Source organism: Oncorhynchus gorbuscha, linkage group LG13 (genome assembly GCF_021184085.1).
Source record: "Oncorhynchus gorbuscha isolate QuinsamMale2020 ecotype Even-year linkage group LG13, OgorEven_v1.0, whole genome shotgun sequence".
NCBI lineage: Eukaryota > Metazoa > Chordata > Actinopteri > Salmoniformes > Salmonidae > Oncorhynchus > Oncorhynchus gorbuscha.
Genome location: NC_060185.1, coordinates 15,750,354 through 15,766,524, shown reverse-complemented (window position 1 = coordinate 15,766,524; position 16,171 = coordinate 15,750,354). Strand labels below are relative to the sequence as shown.

Here is a 16,171-nt window from a genome sequence, read left to right as displayed (position 1 = left end):
CGTCCTTGGAATGAGGGAGGGAGAGAAAGAGGCATGGGAGTGATAGAGGTGGGATAGAGAGAGAAGAAGAAGAGAGGAAGAATTAAATAACCAAGTAGAGAGAGAGAAAGAAAGAAAGAGAGAGAGAGAGAGAGGAAGAAATATTAATTTATCCTACATTCTGCCTCTTCGTCTGTGTTTAGAGACATTCTGTCTGTTCTGTTATCTGGCTACTGAGGGAAAGGACACACACACACTCTCTCTCTCTCGCTCTCTCGCTCTCTCACTCTCTCACTCAGAGCGTTGGGCCAGTAATCGGAAGGTCACTATTTCGAATCCCGAGCCAAAAAGGTGAAAAATCGGACGGTGTGCCCTTGAGCAAGACACTGAACCCTAATTACTACAGGGTTGTCATTGATAAGCAGACCCTGTCCATGACCCCACTCTCAGAGAATGTCTCAGGGATATGCAACAAAAAAACATGTTCAATACATACTTGTACATGTGTGAAACAGGACAAATATAGGCACCCACCAAATGTGTCCTATTACACACACTGCCAGTGGTGGAAAAAGTACCCCACTGTCATACTTGAGTAAAAGTAAAATACCTGAATAGAAAATGAGTCAAGTTAAAGTAAAAGTCACAGAGCAAACTTCTACTTGAGTAAAAGTCTAAAAGTATTTAGATAAAAAATATACTTAAGTATCAAAAGTGAAAGTATAAATCATTACAAATTTCTTATATTAATCAAACCAGACAGTACCATTTTCTTGTTTTTGATTTATTTAAGGACAGCCAGGGGCCACTCCAACATTCAGACATCATTTAAAAATTAAGGGTATGTGTTTAGTGAGTCCTCCAGATCAGAGGCAGTAGATGACCAGGAATGTTCTGTTGATAAGTGTGAATTGGACCATTTTCCTGTCCTGCTCAGGATTCAAAATGTAACGAGTACTTTTGGGTGTCTGGAGTAAAAATGTATGGAGTAAAATGTATGGAGTAAAAAATACAATGTTTTCTTAAGGAATGTAAGTGAAGTAGAAGTAAAAGTAGTCAAAAATATAAATAGTAAGGTACAGATACCCCCAAAAAACGACTTACGTAGAACTTTAAAGTGTTTTTACTTAAGACCTTTCCACCACTGCATACCGTGCTCTCACTGCCCTCTAGTGAGTAGAGAGTATATTCCTACTTTTCTGGGACTGGGTGAAGTCTGACATCATTCGATCCTAATCTCTCTAAAATAAAACCTCTATGCCGCTATAGCCGATTTAGACCTAAAATTGAACATGTCCTACACTGCTCACGCCGGCGCACTACAAATCGAGCGCATCTAACTCTGCTTCATGGAGTTTATTGTCTTCTTTTGGGATTTGCTGTTTTTCTTCGTCAGACATAGTATAGCTTCATGCGGAGGCTTCATGTAAAGAAAACTACATTTGCCTCTCGGAAACGACGTTTCTTGTGCTAACTTCCGTAAGGGGGAGTTGTTCACATGTACACAATAATCGAGCGCGGGGAGTAGGAGAGGTGCGTGGTTTGTGAAGAGTAGCGTGTATAATGGAATTAGCTCGTACTTAATATTCACATGGGGGTCAGATATGCCAGTTGGGGTATCATCTAATGCACAGTCATTTCTAAGATTAGACCATTTTACTAGCCGCTTTATACCAGCTAGAGTTAGCTAACGTTAGCGCGCTAAATGTGCTTTTAATGCATTGTTGGAGCCTTCATTGGCTAGCTAACTGCAGTGCTCTTAGTTAATATGTAACGTTATGCATTAACCTCCGGAAATCCTAACCTTACCTAACTGCTTAGGGGGAAATGCAAAACTGTAACGTTACCTTTAGTCGTTAGAACAGCGTCAAGGCCGGGGAAAATTCAACTTAATCCGCGTATTCAGTCATTTGTCATATTGGATGCAGGAGTCTTTCCTACAGTTAGCCGAGCTGGCCCAACCTCAGAATCATAGCTATGGGAGATTTGCATTGGCTCACAATGTTGTGGCAAACAGTATGACCTGACCAGAGAAAACTGTGCCCCAATTACAGGCTATAAGTTAAGGCGACAACCAGACTTTTTTTTCTCACCCCGTCTGTCTGTCTGTAGGTGACATCTCCGGAGACTTGTTAACTGTATTGATACAGGTGTTGACATCACTACCGCTCACTACCTCTGCTGCTGAAGGGTTCTCTGCTCTGGACCCGTTTCCATTCAACATGACATCAGAGAACACCCTGTATGTAACATCAGAATTATCTGTCTCCTCGTGGTGTAGTTGTCACTGAGTGCATCTGGAGACTCTGGGGTTCTGATTGTGCTTCTGTTGCCAGGGACGATGAGGACACCTTCAAGATCCTGATCGCCACGGATATTCACCTTGGTTACCTGGAGAAAGATGCTGTCCGTGGCAACGACACGTTCAACACCTTCGACGAGATCCTGAAGTGTGCCAAACAGAACCAAGTGTGTGTGTGTGTGTGTGTGTGTGTGTGTGTGTGTGTGTGTGTGTGTGTGTGTGTGTGTGTGTGTGTGTGTTACAGAGGTGTGTGTGTTTGTTTACAGAGGTGTGTGTGTTTGTTTACAGAGGTGTGTGTGTGTTTGTTTACACACACAGTAGAATGTAATTTCTCTCTCCCTCACACTCACCTCTGTCTCTGTCCGCAGGTTGACTTCATCCTGTTGGGAGGTGATCTGTTCCATGAGAACAAGCCTTCCAGACGCTGTCTTCACTCCTGCATCTCTCTGCTGAGGAAGTACTGCATGGGAGACACTCCTATCCTCTTCGATGTCCTCAGTGACCAGGCTGTCAACTTCAGCAACAGCAAGTCAGTCTTTGTGTTAGCCTTGAGGTGGCGATGTTAGCCCCGAGGTGGCGATGTTAGCCCTGAGGTGGCGATGTTAGCCCTGAGGTGGCGATGTTAGCCCTGAGGTGGCGATGTTAGCCCTGAGGTGGCGATGTTAGCCCTGAGGTGGCGATGTTAGCCCTGAGGTGGCGATGTTAGCCCTGAGGTGGCGATGTTAGCCCTGAGGTGGCGATGTTAGCCCTGAGGTGGCGATGTTAGCCCCGAGGTGGCGATGTTAGCCCCGAGGTGGCGATGTTAGCCCCGAGGTGGCGATGTTAGCCCCGAGGTGGCGATGTTAGCCCTGAGGTGGCGATGTTAGCCCTGAGGTGGCGATGTTAGCCTTGAGGTGGCGATGTTAGCCTTGAGGTGGCGATGTTAGCCTTGAGGTGGCGACGTTAGCCCCGAGGTGGCGACGTTGAGGTGGCGACGTTAGCCCCGAGGTGGCGACGTTAGCCCCGAGGTGGCGACGTTAGCCCCGGCGTGGCGACGTTAGCCCCGGCGTGGCGACGTTAGCCCCGGCGTGGCGACGTTAGCCCCGGGTGGCGACGTTAGCCCCGAGGTGGCGCGTTGCCCCGAGGTGGCGGCGTTAGCCCCGAGGTGGCGACGTTAGCCCCGAGGTGGCGACGTTAGCCCCGAGGTGGCGACGTTAGCCCCGAGGTGGCGACGTTAGCCCCGAGGTGGCGGCGAGGTGGCGACGTTAGCCCCGAGCGTGGCGACGTTGGCGGCGTTAGCCCCGAGGTGGCGACGTTAGCCCCGAGGTGGCGACGTTAGCCCCGAGGTGGCGACGTTAGCCCCGGCGTGGCGACGTTAGCCCCGGCGTGGCGACGTTAGCCCCGGCGTGGCGACGTTAGCCCCGAGGTGGCGACGTTAGCCCCGAGGTGGCGACGTTAGCCCCGAGGTGGCGACGTTAGCCCCGAGGTGGCGACGTTAGCCCCGAGGTGGCGACGTTAGCCCCGAGGTGGCGACGTTAGCCCCGGCGTGGCGACGTTAGCCCCGAGGTGGCGATGTTAGCCCCGAGCGTGGCGACGTTAGCCCCGGCGTGGCGACGTTAGCCCCGGCGTGGCGACGTTAGCCCTTGCTTGGACAGCATCCTCACACTTTTTTTAAATTGCTGAAAACCCATACATCACCTGTCACAAATGTTGAATAATATTCTAGTTGAACTTACTAGATAAAATAGCCACGTATTATTAAAGACTTTCCAAACGTGGGTTGTATGTAAAGTACAGTATGTGCATCAAATGTTTCTCTGTGTGTTCTCAGGTTTCCGTGGGTGAACTACCAGGATGAGAACCTGAACATCTCCATCCCCGTGTTCAGCGTGCACGGTAACCATGACGATCCTACAGGGGTAAGCTCCGTTGCCAAGGTTTCAGTCATCCATCTTGAACCACATGCGTATATGTCTGTATCTCTATGTGTAACTCTATCTCTCTCGTCTCCAATCCAGGCGGATGGTCTGTGTGCGTTGGATCTCCTGAGCTCTGCCGGACTTGTCAATCATTTTGGCCGCAGCCAATCAGTAGAGAGGATAGAGATTAGTCCCGTCCTCCTGCAGAAAGGCAGCACTAAGCTAGCCCTGTACGGCATCGGCTCTATTCCTGATGAGCGCCTCTATAGGATGTTTGTTAACAACCAGGTGACCATGCTCCGCCCCAAAGAAGACCAGGACCAATGGTTCAACCTCTTCACCATCCACCAGAACAGGTGTGTGTGTATACTGTCCACCAGAACAGGTGTGTGTGTATATGCTAAGTGTGTGTGTGTGTGGTACTGTATGTGTGTGTTTTACAAAAGCCACATCTCTGAGGTGTGTGTGTGTGTGTGTGTTGCAGGAGTAAGCATGGGGCCACCAACTACATCCCAGAGCAGTTTCTGGATGACTTTCTGGACCTGGTAGTGTGGGGTCATGAACATGAGTGTCTTATAAACCCCAGCAGGAACGAACAGCGGCTGTTCTATGTCACCCAGCCTGGTAGCTCTGTTGCCACATCACTGTCCCCCGGAGAGGCCGTCAAGAAGTACGCCAACACACACACACACTCTTTTATATACGCTCAAACAGCACTCGCTGTGTGTGTTTGTCTGCATATTTGTATGCCCTTGTGTGTGTTCCTGTGTGTGTGTGTGTGTGTGTGTGTGTGTGTGTGTGTGTGTGTGTGTGTGTGTGTGTGTGTGTGTGTGTGTGTGTGTGTGTGTGTGTGTGTGTGTGTGTGTGTGTGTGTGTGTGTGTGTGTGTGTGTGTGTGTGTGCAGGCACATAGGTCTGCTGAGGGTGAAGGGGCGTAAGATGAACCTTCAGAAGATCCCACTGCACACGGTGCGTCAGTTCTTCATCCAGGACCTGGTCCTCTCAGAGCACCCTGACCTCTTCAACCCTGACATGCCCAAGGTCAACCAGAGGGTAGAGGCCTTCTGTCAGGAGAAGGTGAGCACATGGTGCTCTTTCTCTCTCTCGCTCGCTCTTTCTCTGACTGGCTGTCTGTCCCTCTCTCGCTCGCTCTTTGTCTGACCGGCTGTCTGTCCCTCGCTCGCTCGCTCGCTCTTTCTCTGACTGGCTGTCTGTCCCTCGCTCGCTCTTTCTCTGCCTGGCTGTCTGTCCCTCGCTCGCTCTTTCTCTGACTGGCTGTCTGTCCCTCTCTCGCTCGCTCTTTCTCTGACTGGCTGTCTGTCCCTCTCTCGCTCGCTCTTTCTCTGACTGGCTGTCTGTCCCTCGCTCGCTCTTTCTCTGCCTGGCTGTCTGTCCCTCTCTCGCTCGCTCTTTCTCTGACTGGCTGTCTGTCCCTCGCTCGCTCGCTCTTTCTCTGCCTGGCTGTCTGTCCCTCTCTCGCTCGCTCTTTCTCTGCCTGGCTGTCTGTCCCTCTCTCGCTCGCTCTTTCTCTGACTGGCTGTCTGTCCCTCTCTCGCTCGCTCTTTCTCTGCCTGGCTGTCTGTCCCTCGCTCGCTCGCTCTTTCTCTGCCTGGCTGTCTGTCCCTCTCTCGCTCGCTCTTTCTCTGCCTGGCTGTCTGTCCCTGACTCTGTGTGTGTGTGTCCGTTCCCAGGTGGAAGCGATGATTGAGGAAGCAGAGCGAGATCGACTAGGAAACCCCCTTACCCCTGAGAAACCCCTCATACGCCTCAGAGTGAGTGAGACACAAGTAACATTTTATACTTAAGCAATAAGGCCCGAGGGGGTGTGGTATATGGCCAATATACCACGGCTAAGGGCTGTTCTTATGCACAAGTCCCTGGATACAGCCCTTAGTCGTGGTATATTGACCATATACCACAAACCCCTGAGGTGCCTTATTGCTATTATAAACTGGTTACCTGGTTACCAATGTAATTAGAACAGTAAAAATAAATGTTTTGTCATACCCGTGGTATACGGTCTGATATACCACGGCTGTTAGCATTCAGCGCTCAAACCACCCAGATTATAATACATGTTATTCTGTTGAACACTGCAACAGCATCAAGGGTATTTCTCAAGATACAATTTACAATTCACACTTTTTCTATTTCTCTGTCACACTTTTTCTATTTCTCTGTCACACTTTTTCTATTTCTCTGTCACACTTTTTCTATTTCTCTGTCACACTTTTTCTATTTCTCTCTCTCTCGCTCTTCAATTCAGTAGACTTTATTGACATGGCAAGTTAAATTACTTAAATTGTCAAAGTAAACAACAAAAATGGTGGGGACCAACAGCAACAAGTCATTAATAGCAGGAGTGGAAATGTGATTACCATTAATTAACAGCAACTACAACAACAATATTAATGAGAATAACAATACATTAAGTCAATAGTAGTAGATCAGTCTCAACATGACATGGTATGAAAGACAAACCAAATCTAAAAGGGAAATATTATTGACATTACATTGTCCTCTTCACCCTGTTGTCCCTCAAGTTGTTATTGACATTACATTGTCCTCTTCACCCTGTTGTCCCTCAAGTTGTTATTGACATTACATTGTTATTGACATTACATTGTCCTCTTCACCCTGTTGTCCCTCAAGTTGTTATTGACATTACATTTTCCTCTTCACCCTGATGTCCCTCAAGTTGTTATTGACATTACATTTTCCTCTTCACCCTGATGTCCCTCAAGTTGTTATTGACATTACATTGTCCTCTTCACCCTGTTGTCCCTCAAGTTGTTATTGACATTACATTGTCCTCTTCACCCTGTTGTCCCTCAAGTTGTTATTGACATTACATTGTCCTCTTCACCCTGTTGTCCCTCAAGTTGTTATTGACATTACATTTTCCTCTTCACCCTGATGTCCCTCAAGTTGTTATTGACATTACATTTTCCTCTTCACCCTGATGTCCCTCAAGTTGTTATTGACATTACATTGTCCTCTTCACCCTGTTGTCCCTCAAGTTGTTATTGACATTACATTGTCCTCTTCACCCTGTTGTCCCTCAAGTTGTTATTGACATTACATTGTCCTCTTCACCCTGTTGTCCCTCAAGTTGTTATTGACATTACATTGTCCTCTTCACCCTGTTGTCCCTCAAGTTGTTATTGACATTACATTGTCCTCTTCACCCTGTTGTCCCTCAAGTTGTTATTGACATTACATTGTCCTCTTCACCCTGTTGTCCCTCAGACACATACAGTACTTGGATGCCAAAACATTCTGGGTTTTCACCCAATAATTTTTTTTTTTTTTTTTTAATTCTACATCTTTTATAGTTTCAAATTCTTTGTACTTGAATGATCATTTTGGGAAAGAAAGATTCTCTTAGGTCTGAGTATTTGTCACAGTTTAATATTTGTCTCTCTCTCTCAAGGTGGACTACAGCGGTGGTTTTGAGGCCTTCAATGCCACTCGTTTCAGTCAGAAGTTTGTAGAGCAGGTTGCAAACCCCAAAGACGTTGTTCACTTCATCAGACAGAAGGAGTACAAGGCCAAAGTTAAAGGTCACACACACACACACACACACACACACACACACACACACACACACACACACACACACACACACACACACACACCATAATCATAACATTTGACAAGCCTACTTTTTCTGATGTTCAGATCACTCTCCTGTCTGTCTTTTTTTGCTGTGTAGGGGACGAGGGTGTTGACTTTGGGCAGCTCCTGAGTCACTCCTCAACTGAGGGTCTGAGGGTGGAGGATCTCGTTAAAGAGTACTTCCTGACAGCAGAAAAGGTACACACACATTTCTCCATACCTTGACTGTGTGTCTGGAGGTGTGTTAATATGACTGTGTGTGTGTGTTAACATGACTGTGTGTGTGTGTGTGTGTGTTAACATGACTGTGTGTGTGTGTGTTAACATGACTGTGTGTGTGTGTGTTAACATGACTGTGTGTGTGTGTGTGTGTTAACATGACTGTGTGTGTGTGTGTGTGTTAACATGACTGTGTGTGTGTGTGTGTGTGTTAACATGACTGTGTGTGTGTGTGTGTGTTAACATGACTGTGTGTGTGTGTGTGTGTGTGTTAACATGACTGTGTGTGTGTGTGTGTGTGTTAACATGACTGTGTGTGTGTGTGTGTGTGTTAACATGACTGTGTGTGTGTGTGTTAACATGACTGTGTGTGTGTGTGTTAACATGTGTGTGTGTGTGTGTTAACATGACTGTGTGTGTGTGTGTGTGTGTGTGTGTGTGTGTGTGTGTGTGTGTGTGTGTGTGTGTGTGTGTGTGTGTGTGTGTGTGTGTGTGTGTGTGTGTGTGTGTGTGTGTGTGTGTGTGTGTGTGTGTGTGTGTGTGTGTGTGTGTGTGTGTGTGTGTGTTAACATGACTGTGTGTGTGTGTGTGTAACATGACTGTGTGTGTGTGTGTTAACATGACTGTGTGTGTGTGTGTTAACATGACTGTGTGTGTGTGTGTTAACATGACTGTGTGTGTGTGTGTTAACATGACTGTGTGTGTGTGTGTGTGTGTTAACATGACTGTGTGTGTGTGTGTTAACATGACTGTGTGTGTGTGTGTGTGTGTGTTAACATGACTGTGTGTGTGTGTGTTAACATGACTGTGTGTGTGTGTGTTAACATGACTGTGTGTGTGTGTGTTAACATGACTGTGTGTGTGTGTGTGTGTGTGTTAACATGACTGTGTGTGTGTGTGTGTGTGTGTGTGTGTGTGTGTGTGTGTGTGTGTGTGTGTGTGTGTGTGTGTGTGTGTGTGTGTGTGTGTGTGTGTGTGTGTGTGTGTGTGTGTGTGTGTGTGTGTGTGTGTGTGTGTGTGTGTGTTAACATGACTGTGTGTGTGTGTGTGTGTGTTAACATGACTGTGTGACTGTGTGTGTGTGTGTGTGTTAACATGACTGTGTGTGTGTGTGTGTGTGTGTTAACATGACTGTGTGTGTGTGTGTTAACATGACTGTGTGTGTGTGTGTGTTAACATGACTGTGTGTGTGTGTGTGTGTGTTAACATGACTGTGTGTGTGTGTGTGTGTGTTAACATGACTGTGTGTGTGTGTGTGTGTGTTAACATGACTGTGTGTGTGTGTGTTAACATGACTGTGTGTGTGTGTGTGTGTGTGTGTGTGTGTGTTAACATGACTGTGTGTGTGTGTGTGTGTGTGTGTGTGTGTGTGTGTGTGTGTGTGTGTGTGTGTGTGTGTGTGTGTGTGTGTGTGTGTGTGTGTGTGTGTGTGTGTGTGTGTGTGTGTGTGTGTGTGTGTGTGTGTGTGTGTGTGTGTGTGTGTTAACATGACTGTGTGTGTGTGTGTGTGTGTGTGTGTGTGTGTGTGTGTGTGTGTGTGTGTGTGTGTGTGTGTGTGTGTGTGTGTGTGTGTGTGTGTGTGTGTGTGTGTGTGTGTGTGTGTTAACATGACTGTGTGTGTGTGTGTGTGTGTGTGTTAACATGACTGTGTGTGTGTGTGTGTGTTAACATGACTGTGTGTGTGTGTGTTAACATGACTGTGTGTGTGTGTGTTAACATGACTGTGTGTGTGTGTGTGTGTGTGTGTTAACATGACTGTGTGTGTGTGTGTGTGTGTGTGTTAACATGACTGTGTGTGTGTGTGTGTGTGTGTGTGTGTGTGTGTGTTAACATGACTGTGTGTGTGTGTGTGTGTGTGTGTTAACATGACTGTGTGTGTGTGTGTGTGTTGACATGACTGTGTGTGTGTGTTAACATGACTGTGTGTGTGTGTGTGTTAACATGACTGTGTGTGTGTGTGTGTGTGTGTTAACATGACTGTGTGTGTGTGTGTTAACATGACTGTGTGTGTGTGTGTTAACATGACTGTGTGTGTGTGTGTGTTAACATGACTGTGTGTGTGTGTGTGTTAACATGACTGTGTGTGTGTGTTAACATGACTGTGTGTGTGTTAACATGAGTGTGTGTGTGTTAACATGACTGTGTGTGTGTGTTAACATGACTGTGTGTGTGTGTTAACATGACTGTGTGTGTGTGTGTGTGTGTGTGTGTGTTAACATGACTGTGTGTGTGTGTGTTAACATGTGTGTTAACATGACTGTGTGTGTGTGTGTTAACATGACTGTGTGTGTGTGTGTGTTAACATGACTGTGTGTGTGTGTGTGTGTGTTAACATGACTGTGTGTGTGTGTGTGTGTGTTAACATGACTGTGTGTGTGTGTGTGTGTGTGTGTGTGTGTGTGTGTGTGTGTGTGTGTGTGTGTGTGTGTGTGTGTGTGTGTGTGTGTGTGTGTGTGTGTGTGTGTGTGTGTGTGTGTGTGTGTTAACATGACTGTGTGTGTGTGTGTTAACATGACTGTGTGTGTGTGTGTTAACATGACTGTGTGTGTGTGTGTGTTAACATGACTGTGTGTGTGTGTGTTAACATGACTGTGTGTGTGTGTTAACATGACTGTGTGTGTGTGTGTTAACATGACTGTGTGTGTGTGTGTGTTAACATGACTGTGTGTGTGTGTGTTAACATGACTGTGTGTGTGTGTGTGTTAACATGACTGTGTGTGTGTGTTAACATGACTGTGTGTGTGTGTTAACATGACTGTTTGTGTGTGTGTTAACATGACTGTGTGTGTGTGTGTGTTAACATGACTGTGTGTGTGCGTGTTAACATGACTGTGTGTGTGTGTGTGTGTGTGTGTGTGTGTGTGTGTGTGTGTGTGTGTGTGTGTGTGTGTGTGTGTGTGTGTGTGTGTGTGTGTGTGTGTGTGTGTGTGTGTGTGTGTGTGTGTGTGTGTGTGTGTGTGTGTGTTAACATGACTGTGTGTGCAGACGGTGCAGCTCTCCCTGCTGACAGAGCAGGGCATGGGGAAGGCGGTGCAGGAGTATGTGGACAAGGAGGAGAAGGATGCCATCGAGGAACTGATCAGATACCAGCTGGAGAAAACCCAGAGACACCTGCAGCAGAGAGGAGTACTGACAGAGGAGGAGATTGACCAGGAGGTACAGAGGAGGGGGAGAGGAGGGGGTAGACATCTCCAGCAGAGAGGAGTACTGACAGAGGAGGAGATTGACCAGGAGGTACAGAGGAGGGGGTAGACACCTCCAGCAGAGAGGAGTACTGACAGAGGAGGAGATTGACCAGGAGGTACAGAGGAGGGGGAGAGGAGGGGGTAGACACCTCCAGCAGAGAGGAGTACTGACAGAGGAGGAGATTGACCAGGAGGTACAGAGGAGGGGAGAGGAGGGGGTAGACACCTCCAGCAGAGAGGAGTACTGACAGAGGAGGAGATTGACCAGGAGGTACAGAGAGGAGGGGGTAGACACCTCCAGCAGAGAGGAGTACTGACAGAGGAGGAGATTGACCAGGAGGTACAGAGGAGGGGGAGAGGAGGGGGTAGACACCTCCAGCAGAGAGGAGTACTGACAGAGGAGGAGATTGACCAGGAGGGGGAGAGGAGGTACAGAGGAGGGGGTAGACACCTCCAGCAGAGAGGAGTACTGACAGAGGAGGAGATTGACCAGGAGGTGGAGAGGGGAGAGATGATAGTAACCACAGCAACTTGTTCTCTACTCAGATTCGCCGTTTCAGAGAATCTAAGAAAAACACTGCAGAGGAGGATGAAGAGGTTCAGGTGGTGAGTCAGGAACACACACACACACACACACACACACACACACACACACACACACACACACACACACACACACACACACACACACACACACACACCACATGTATACGTTCATACCAGTACTCTTCTCTCTGTGTAGGCCCTCAACAGAGCTAAAGCTCACCGCATAGAGCGAGGGGAAGACCTGAACTTATCAGATGAGCCTGATGTTTCCATGGATTCAGACGAGGACCCACCTCCCCCCACCAGGGGCAGGGGGCGGGGTGGCAGGGGAAGGGGAAGAGGCCAAACCACAGCCAGGAGAGGAAGAGGTTTGTTTCTCTCCAAGATCTATTCAGTCATGAGAAAGGGTCAATTATATTTATGCATGTATATATTAACGACTGCATTTGTTTGTACGTGTGGGTGTGTTTTGTGTGTGAATGTATTTGTGCCTGTGTGTTCAGGTGCAGCAGAGCCAAAGCCTGCAGGGCGGGCCCGTTCTCAGAAGGCCTCAGTGGTCAACCCCACCCAGGGCAGAAGCATCATGGATGGTAAGTGGCTGCTGTGTTGGGTTTCTCAAACCTAAGTGTGTTTGTGTGTGTGTGTTGTGTGTATTATTGTACTGATCTACTACTCATCTTCCATCCCTCCCTCCATCCTGCAGCGTTCCAGGCTCCACCTCAGCGCCCATCGAGAGGGGCGGTGTCGGCTAAATCTTACACAGATGAGGTTAGTCCCTCACACTCCCCATCTCTGCGTGCTTTATAGACCTTCTTACTGGTCTTGAAGTGAATGTGTGTTGTACATAGATGTTCTAATGTTGGTGTCCTCACCACCCTTCCTCCATCTCTCCTCCTCCATCTCTCGTCCCTTCTCCTCCCTTCTCCTCCATCTCTCCTCCCTTCTCCTCCATCTCTCCTCCCTTCTCCTCCATCTCTCCTCCCTTCTCCTCCATCTCTCCTCCCTTCTCCTCCATCTCTCCTCCCTTCTCCTCCATCTCTCCTCCCTTCTCCTCCATCTCTCCTCCCTTCTCCTCCATCTCTCCTCCCTTCTCCTCCATCTCTCCTCCCTTCTCCTCCATCTCTCCACCCTTCTCCTCCCTCTCTCCACCCTTCTCCTCCATCTCTCCTCCTCCATCTCTCCTCCCTTCTCCTCCATCTCTCCCCATCTCTCATCCATTTCTCCTCCCTTCTCCTCTATCCTCCTCTATCCTCCTCCATCTCTCCTCTCCTCCCCTCCTCCATCTCCTCCTCTCCTCCATCCCCATCCCTCCCCTCCTCTCCCATCCCTCCATCTCCTCTCCCATCTCTCCCCTCTCCATCCATTTCTCCTCCTTCTCCCATCCTCCTCTATCCTCCTCCATCCTCCTCTCCCATCTCTCCTCCCTCCTCCTCTCCCATCTCTCCTCCCTCCTCCTCCCCATCTCTCCTCCCTCTTCCTCCCCATCTCTCCTCCCTCCTCCTCCCTCATCTCTAGATAACCATTGATGATGATGACTCTGACGATGTTTCCTTTGTGAAGCCTGCATCACGACCAACACCTGCATCACGACCAACACAGAGGTAGGAAAGTGTGTTTTGTGCAGGATTTTGACATTGATTAGTGATCTGTGTGTCTGTGTGTAGAGGGTATTAAAGGGGCAGTGCAGTCATAAACGTGGTTTTCTGTTTTATATACATTTCCAATCAGAATAATGTCCTTTTTAGTGTAAGAGCTGTTTGAAATGTCAGCTTATTTTGCCTGGGTGGAGTTTATAGACTAACAGCTAGTTTTCAGGTTGCATATCCCTCCCATTAGGCTCCTCACTCAGACCACTTCTCGCTAAATTCTTCCTTGAAATATAAGCTTTTTGATAAGCTTTTTTTGGACCAGTTTAATGTAAAACAATCACAGTAAGGCACGTAACTGTTAGCCTGTAATGATTTGATAAGAGTAAAAAACAGCTGCATTGGACCACTAACGGTTCTGCGTTTTGTGTTCTAGAACCTCCTCCTCTTCCTCCTCCAGTAGGCGGAGCTCCCAAAGTCAGAGCCAATCATACAGAGGAGTGACATTTGACGACGACGATGATGAGGTATGAGACCTGTGAGACGACTGAAATATGCCTGTTGTAGTGTGTGTCTGTCTAACCTCCCTTCTCTCTCTCAGGAGGACTTTGACCCGTTTAAAGGCTCCAGTAGGAGTGGCCGGCGATAGCTTTAACCCCGCCCCTTTGGACAATGTACATGTTTCTTATTGGCTAGTGAGCTGTGAATGTATGATTAACTTACCCATAGTTCTTCACACCACTTATGGTCCTGACGATGGACCCCTGGGCTGCCAATACGCTGCCTGTTCAGAATAGAGGAAGCTTTAGCTGGATGAACCTGTGTCTAAACTCTTATTTTTCATCCTATACCTTGTTCTCAATCTTTTTAATTGTGAGATAATGTCGTACGGTGAGGTCCCAGCCCTATTAGGTTTCCATTCATTCTAACTTCTAGCTGGACTTTTCCATACCATCTGAAGACCTGCTTTGACTGTTGATTGGCCGTTCTGAGTTCCTAAAGCGTCATTAGTCAGTTTTGTTGAGCCCTGTTATTGGTCAGTGTTGGACCCATTCAGTCACCATGGCGACCGTCTGCTTTCAACAAATGTATTAAATACTTCCTGTTTCTATTTCAGGTGTGTGTTTACTGTTCCTGTTTGACACACGTACACACACACACACACTCACTTGTTGACATTCACACCCGCTGTGTTAAAACGCACACAAGACGAACGGTAAATCTCAATTGTATTCCCTTGATTCCTCAGGTGCGCCCTCCTAGTCTCCTCAAAGCACACTGGAGGGTCCTCCCTCAGATCTTCTCCTCCAATGCGTTTTAAGGAGGAGGCATGGAGAGGACGCAAACATGATTGAGATTTATCTACAGGACAGTGGACAAATAAAAAAACAAAAAAACAAGACTATTAAAACGATAACCTTTCATTAAAAAAAAAAATAATTACCCCCTTTTTCTCCCCAATTTCGTGGTATCCAATTGTTAGTAGTTACTATCTTGTCTCATCGCTACAACTCCCGTACGGGCTCGGGAGAGACGAAGGTTGAAAGTCATGCGTCCCCCGAAACACAACCCAACCAAGCCTCTTAACTGCTTCTTAACAGCGCGCATCCAACCCGGAAGCCAGCCGCACCAATGTGTCGGAGAAAACACTGTGCACCTGGCGACCTGGTCAGCGTGCACTGCGCCCAGCTCGCCACAGAAGTCGCTAGTGCGCGATGAGACAAGGATATCCCTACCGGCCAAACCCTCCCTAACCAGGACGACGCTCGGCCAATTGTGTGTTGCCCCACAGACCTCCCGGTTGTGACAGAGCCTGGGTGTGAACCCAGAGTCTCTGGTGGCTAGCGCTGCGATGCCCTAGACCACTGCGTCACCCGGGAGGCCAAAACAACAACCTTTGATGCTTCAGGGATATGATCAAATGGGGTCCTGTACAAATATATCCAAAGTTTAGCCTTTTCTCATTCCCTCCTTGAGTGCAGCACTGACATGACAAGGGATTTTCACACTGGCAGTTTTCTTTCACACTTGTATATACTGTTGTGGGGTAATACCAACCTTAGCCCAGGCTTAGATGGCCATGCTCTGGAGCAGGGTATTGGGACTGGCCCAATACAAGTTGTATATACTGTTGTGGGGTAATACCAACCTTAGCCCAGGCTTAGATGGCCATGCTCTGGAGCAGGGTATTGGGACTGGCCCAATACAAGTTGTATATACTTTTGTGGGGTAATACCAACCTTAGCCCAGGCTTAGATGGCCATGCTCTGGAGCAGGGTATTGGGACTGGCCCAATACAAGTTGTATTACATTACATTTACATTTAAGTCATTTAGCAGACGCTCTTATCCAGAGCGACTTACAAATTGGTGCATTCACCTTATGACATCCAGTGGAACAGTCACTTTACAATAGTGCATCTAAATCTTAAAGGGGGGGTGAGAGGGATTACTTATCCTATCCTAGGTATTCCTTAAAGAGGTGGGGTTTCAGGTGTCTCCGGAAGGTCAGCTCAGTCAAAACTGTTCGCTGCTCTGGCTCCCCAATGGTGGAACAAACTCCCTCACGACGCCAGGACAGCGGAGTCAATCACCACCTTCCGGAGACACCTGAAACCCCACCTCTTTAAGGAATACCTAGGATAGGATAAAATAATCCTTCTCACCCCCTCCCCCCTTAAAATATTTAGATGCACTATTGTAAAGTGGTTGTTCCACTGGATGTCATAAGGTGAATGCACCAATTTGTAAGTCGCTCTGGATAAGAGCATCTGCTAAATGACTTAAATGTAAATGTAAATGTGGTGATTGACTCCGCTGTCCTGGCGTCGTGAGGGAGT

At 47.7% G+C, this 16,171-nt stretch overlaps 1 protein-coding gene across 2 annotated transcripts; it reads left to right on the top strand.

Moving 5' to 3' along the window:
- The first annotated feature begins 1,433 nt into the window (after positions 1-1,433).
- On the top strand, positions 1,434-14,443 carry mre11a (MRE11 homolog A, double strand break repair nuclease). Of its 2 annotated transcripts, XM_046293746.1 has the most exons (19): positions 1,434-1,512; positions 2,092-2,221; positions 2,316-2,448; positions 2,650-2,810; positions 4,092-4,179; positions 4,279-4,535; positions 4,664-4,849; positions 5,084-5,255; positions 5,870-5,950; positions 7,612-7,741; positions 7,894-7,994; positions 11,001-11,171; positions 11,747-11,806; positions 11,943-12,114; positions 12,250-12,336; positions 12,450-12,514; positions 13,262-13,347; positions 13,769-13,859; positions 13,934-14,443. In XM_046293746.1, exons 2-19 carry the CDS (start codon positions 2,202-2,204, stop codon positions 13,979-13,981), a joined length of 2,109 nt encoding a protein of 702 aa, XP_046149702.1. In that variant the 5' UTR covers positions 1,434-1,512; positions 2,092-2,201; the 3' UTR covers positions 13,982-14,443. The 2 variants fall into 2 exon arrangements, with proteins under 2 accessions (XP_046149702.1, XP_046149701.1); XM_046293745.1 differs by lacking the exon at positions 1,434-1,512 and having other exon boundaries at positions 1,519-2,221.
- The last annotated feature ends 1,728 nt before the right edge of the window (positions 14,444-16,171 follow it).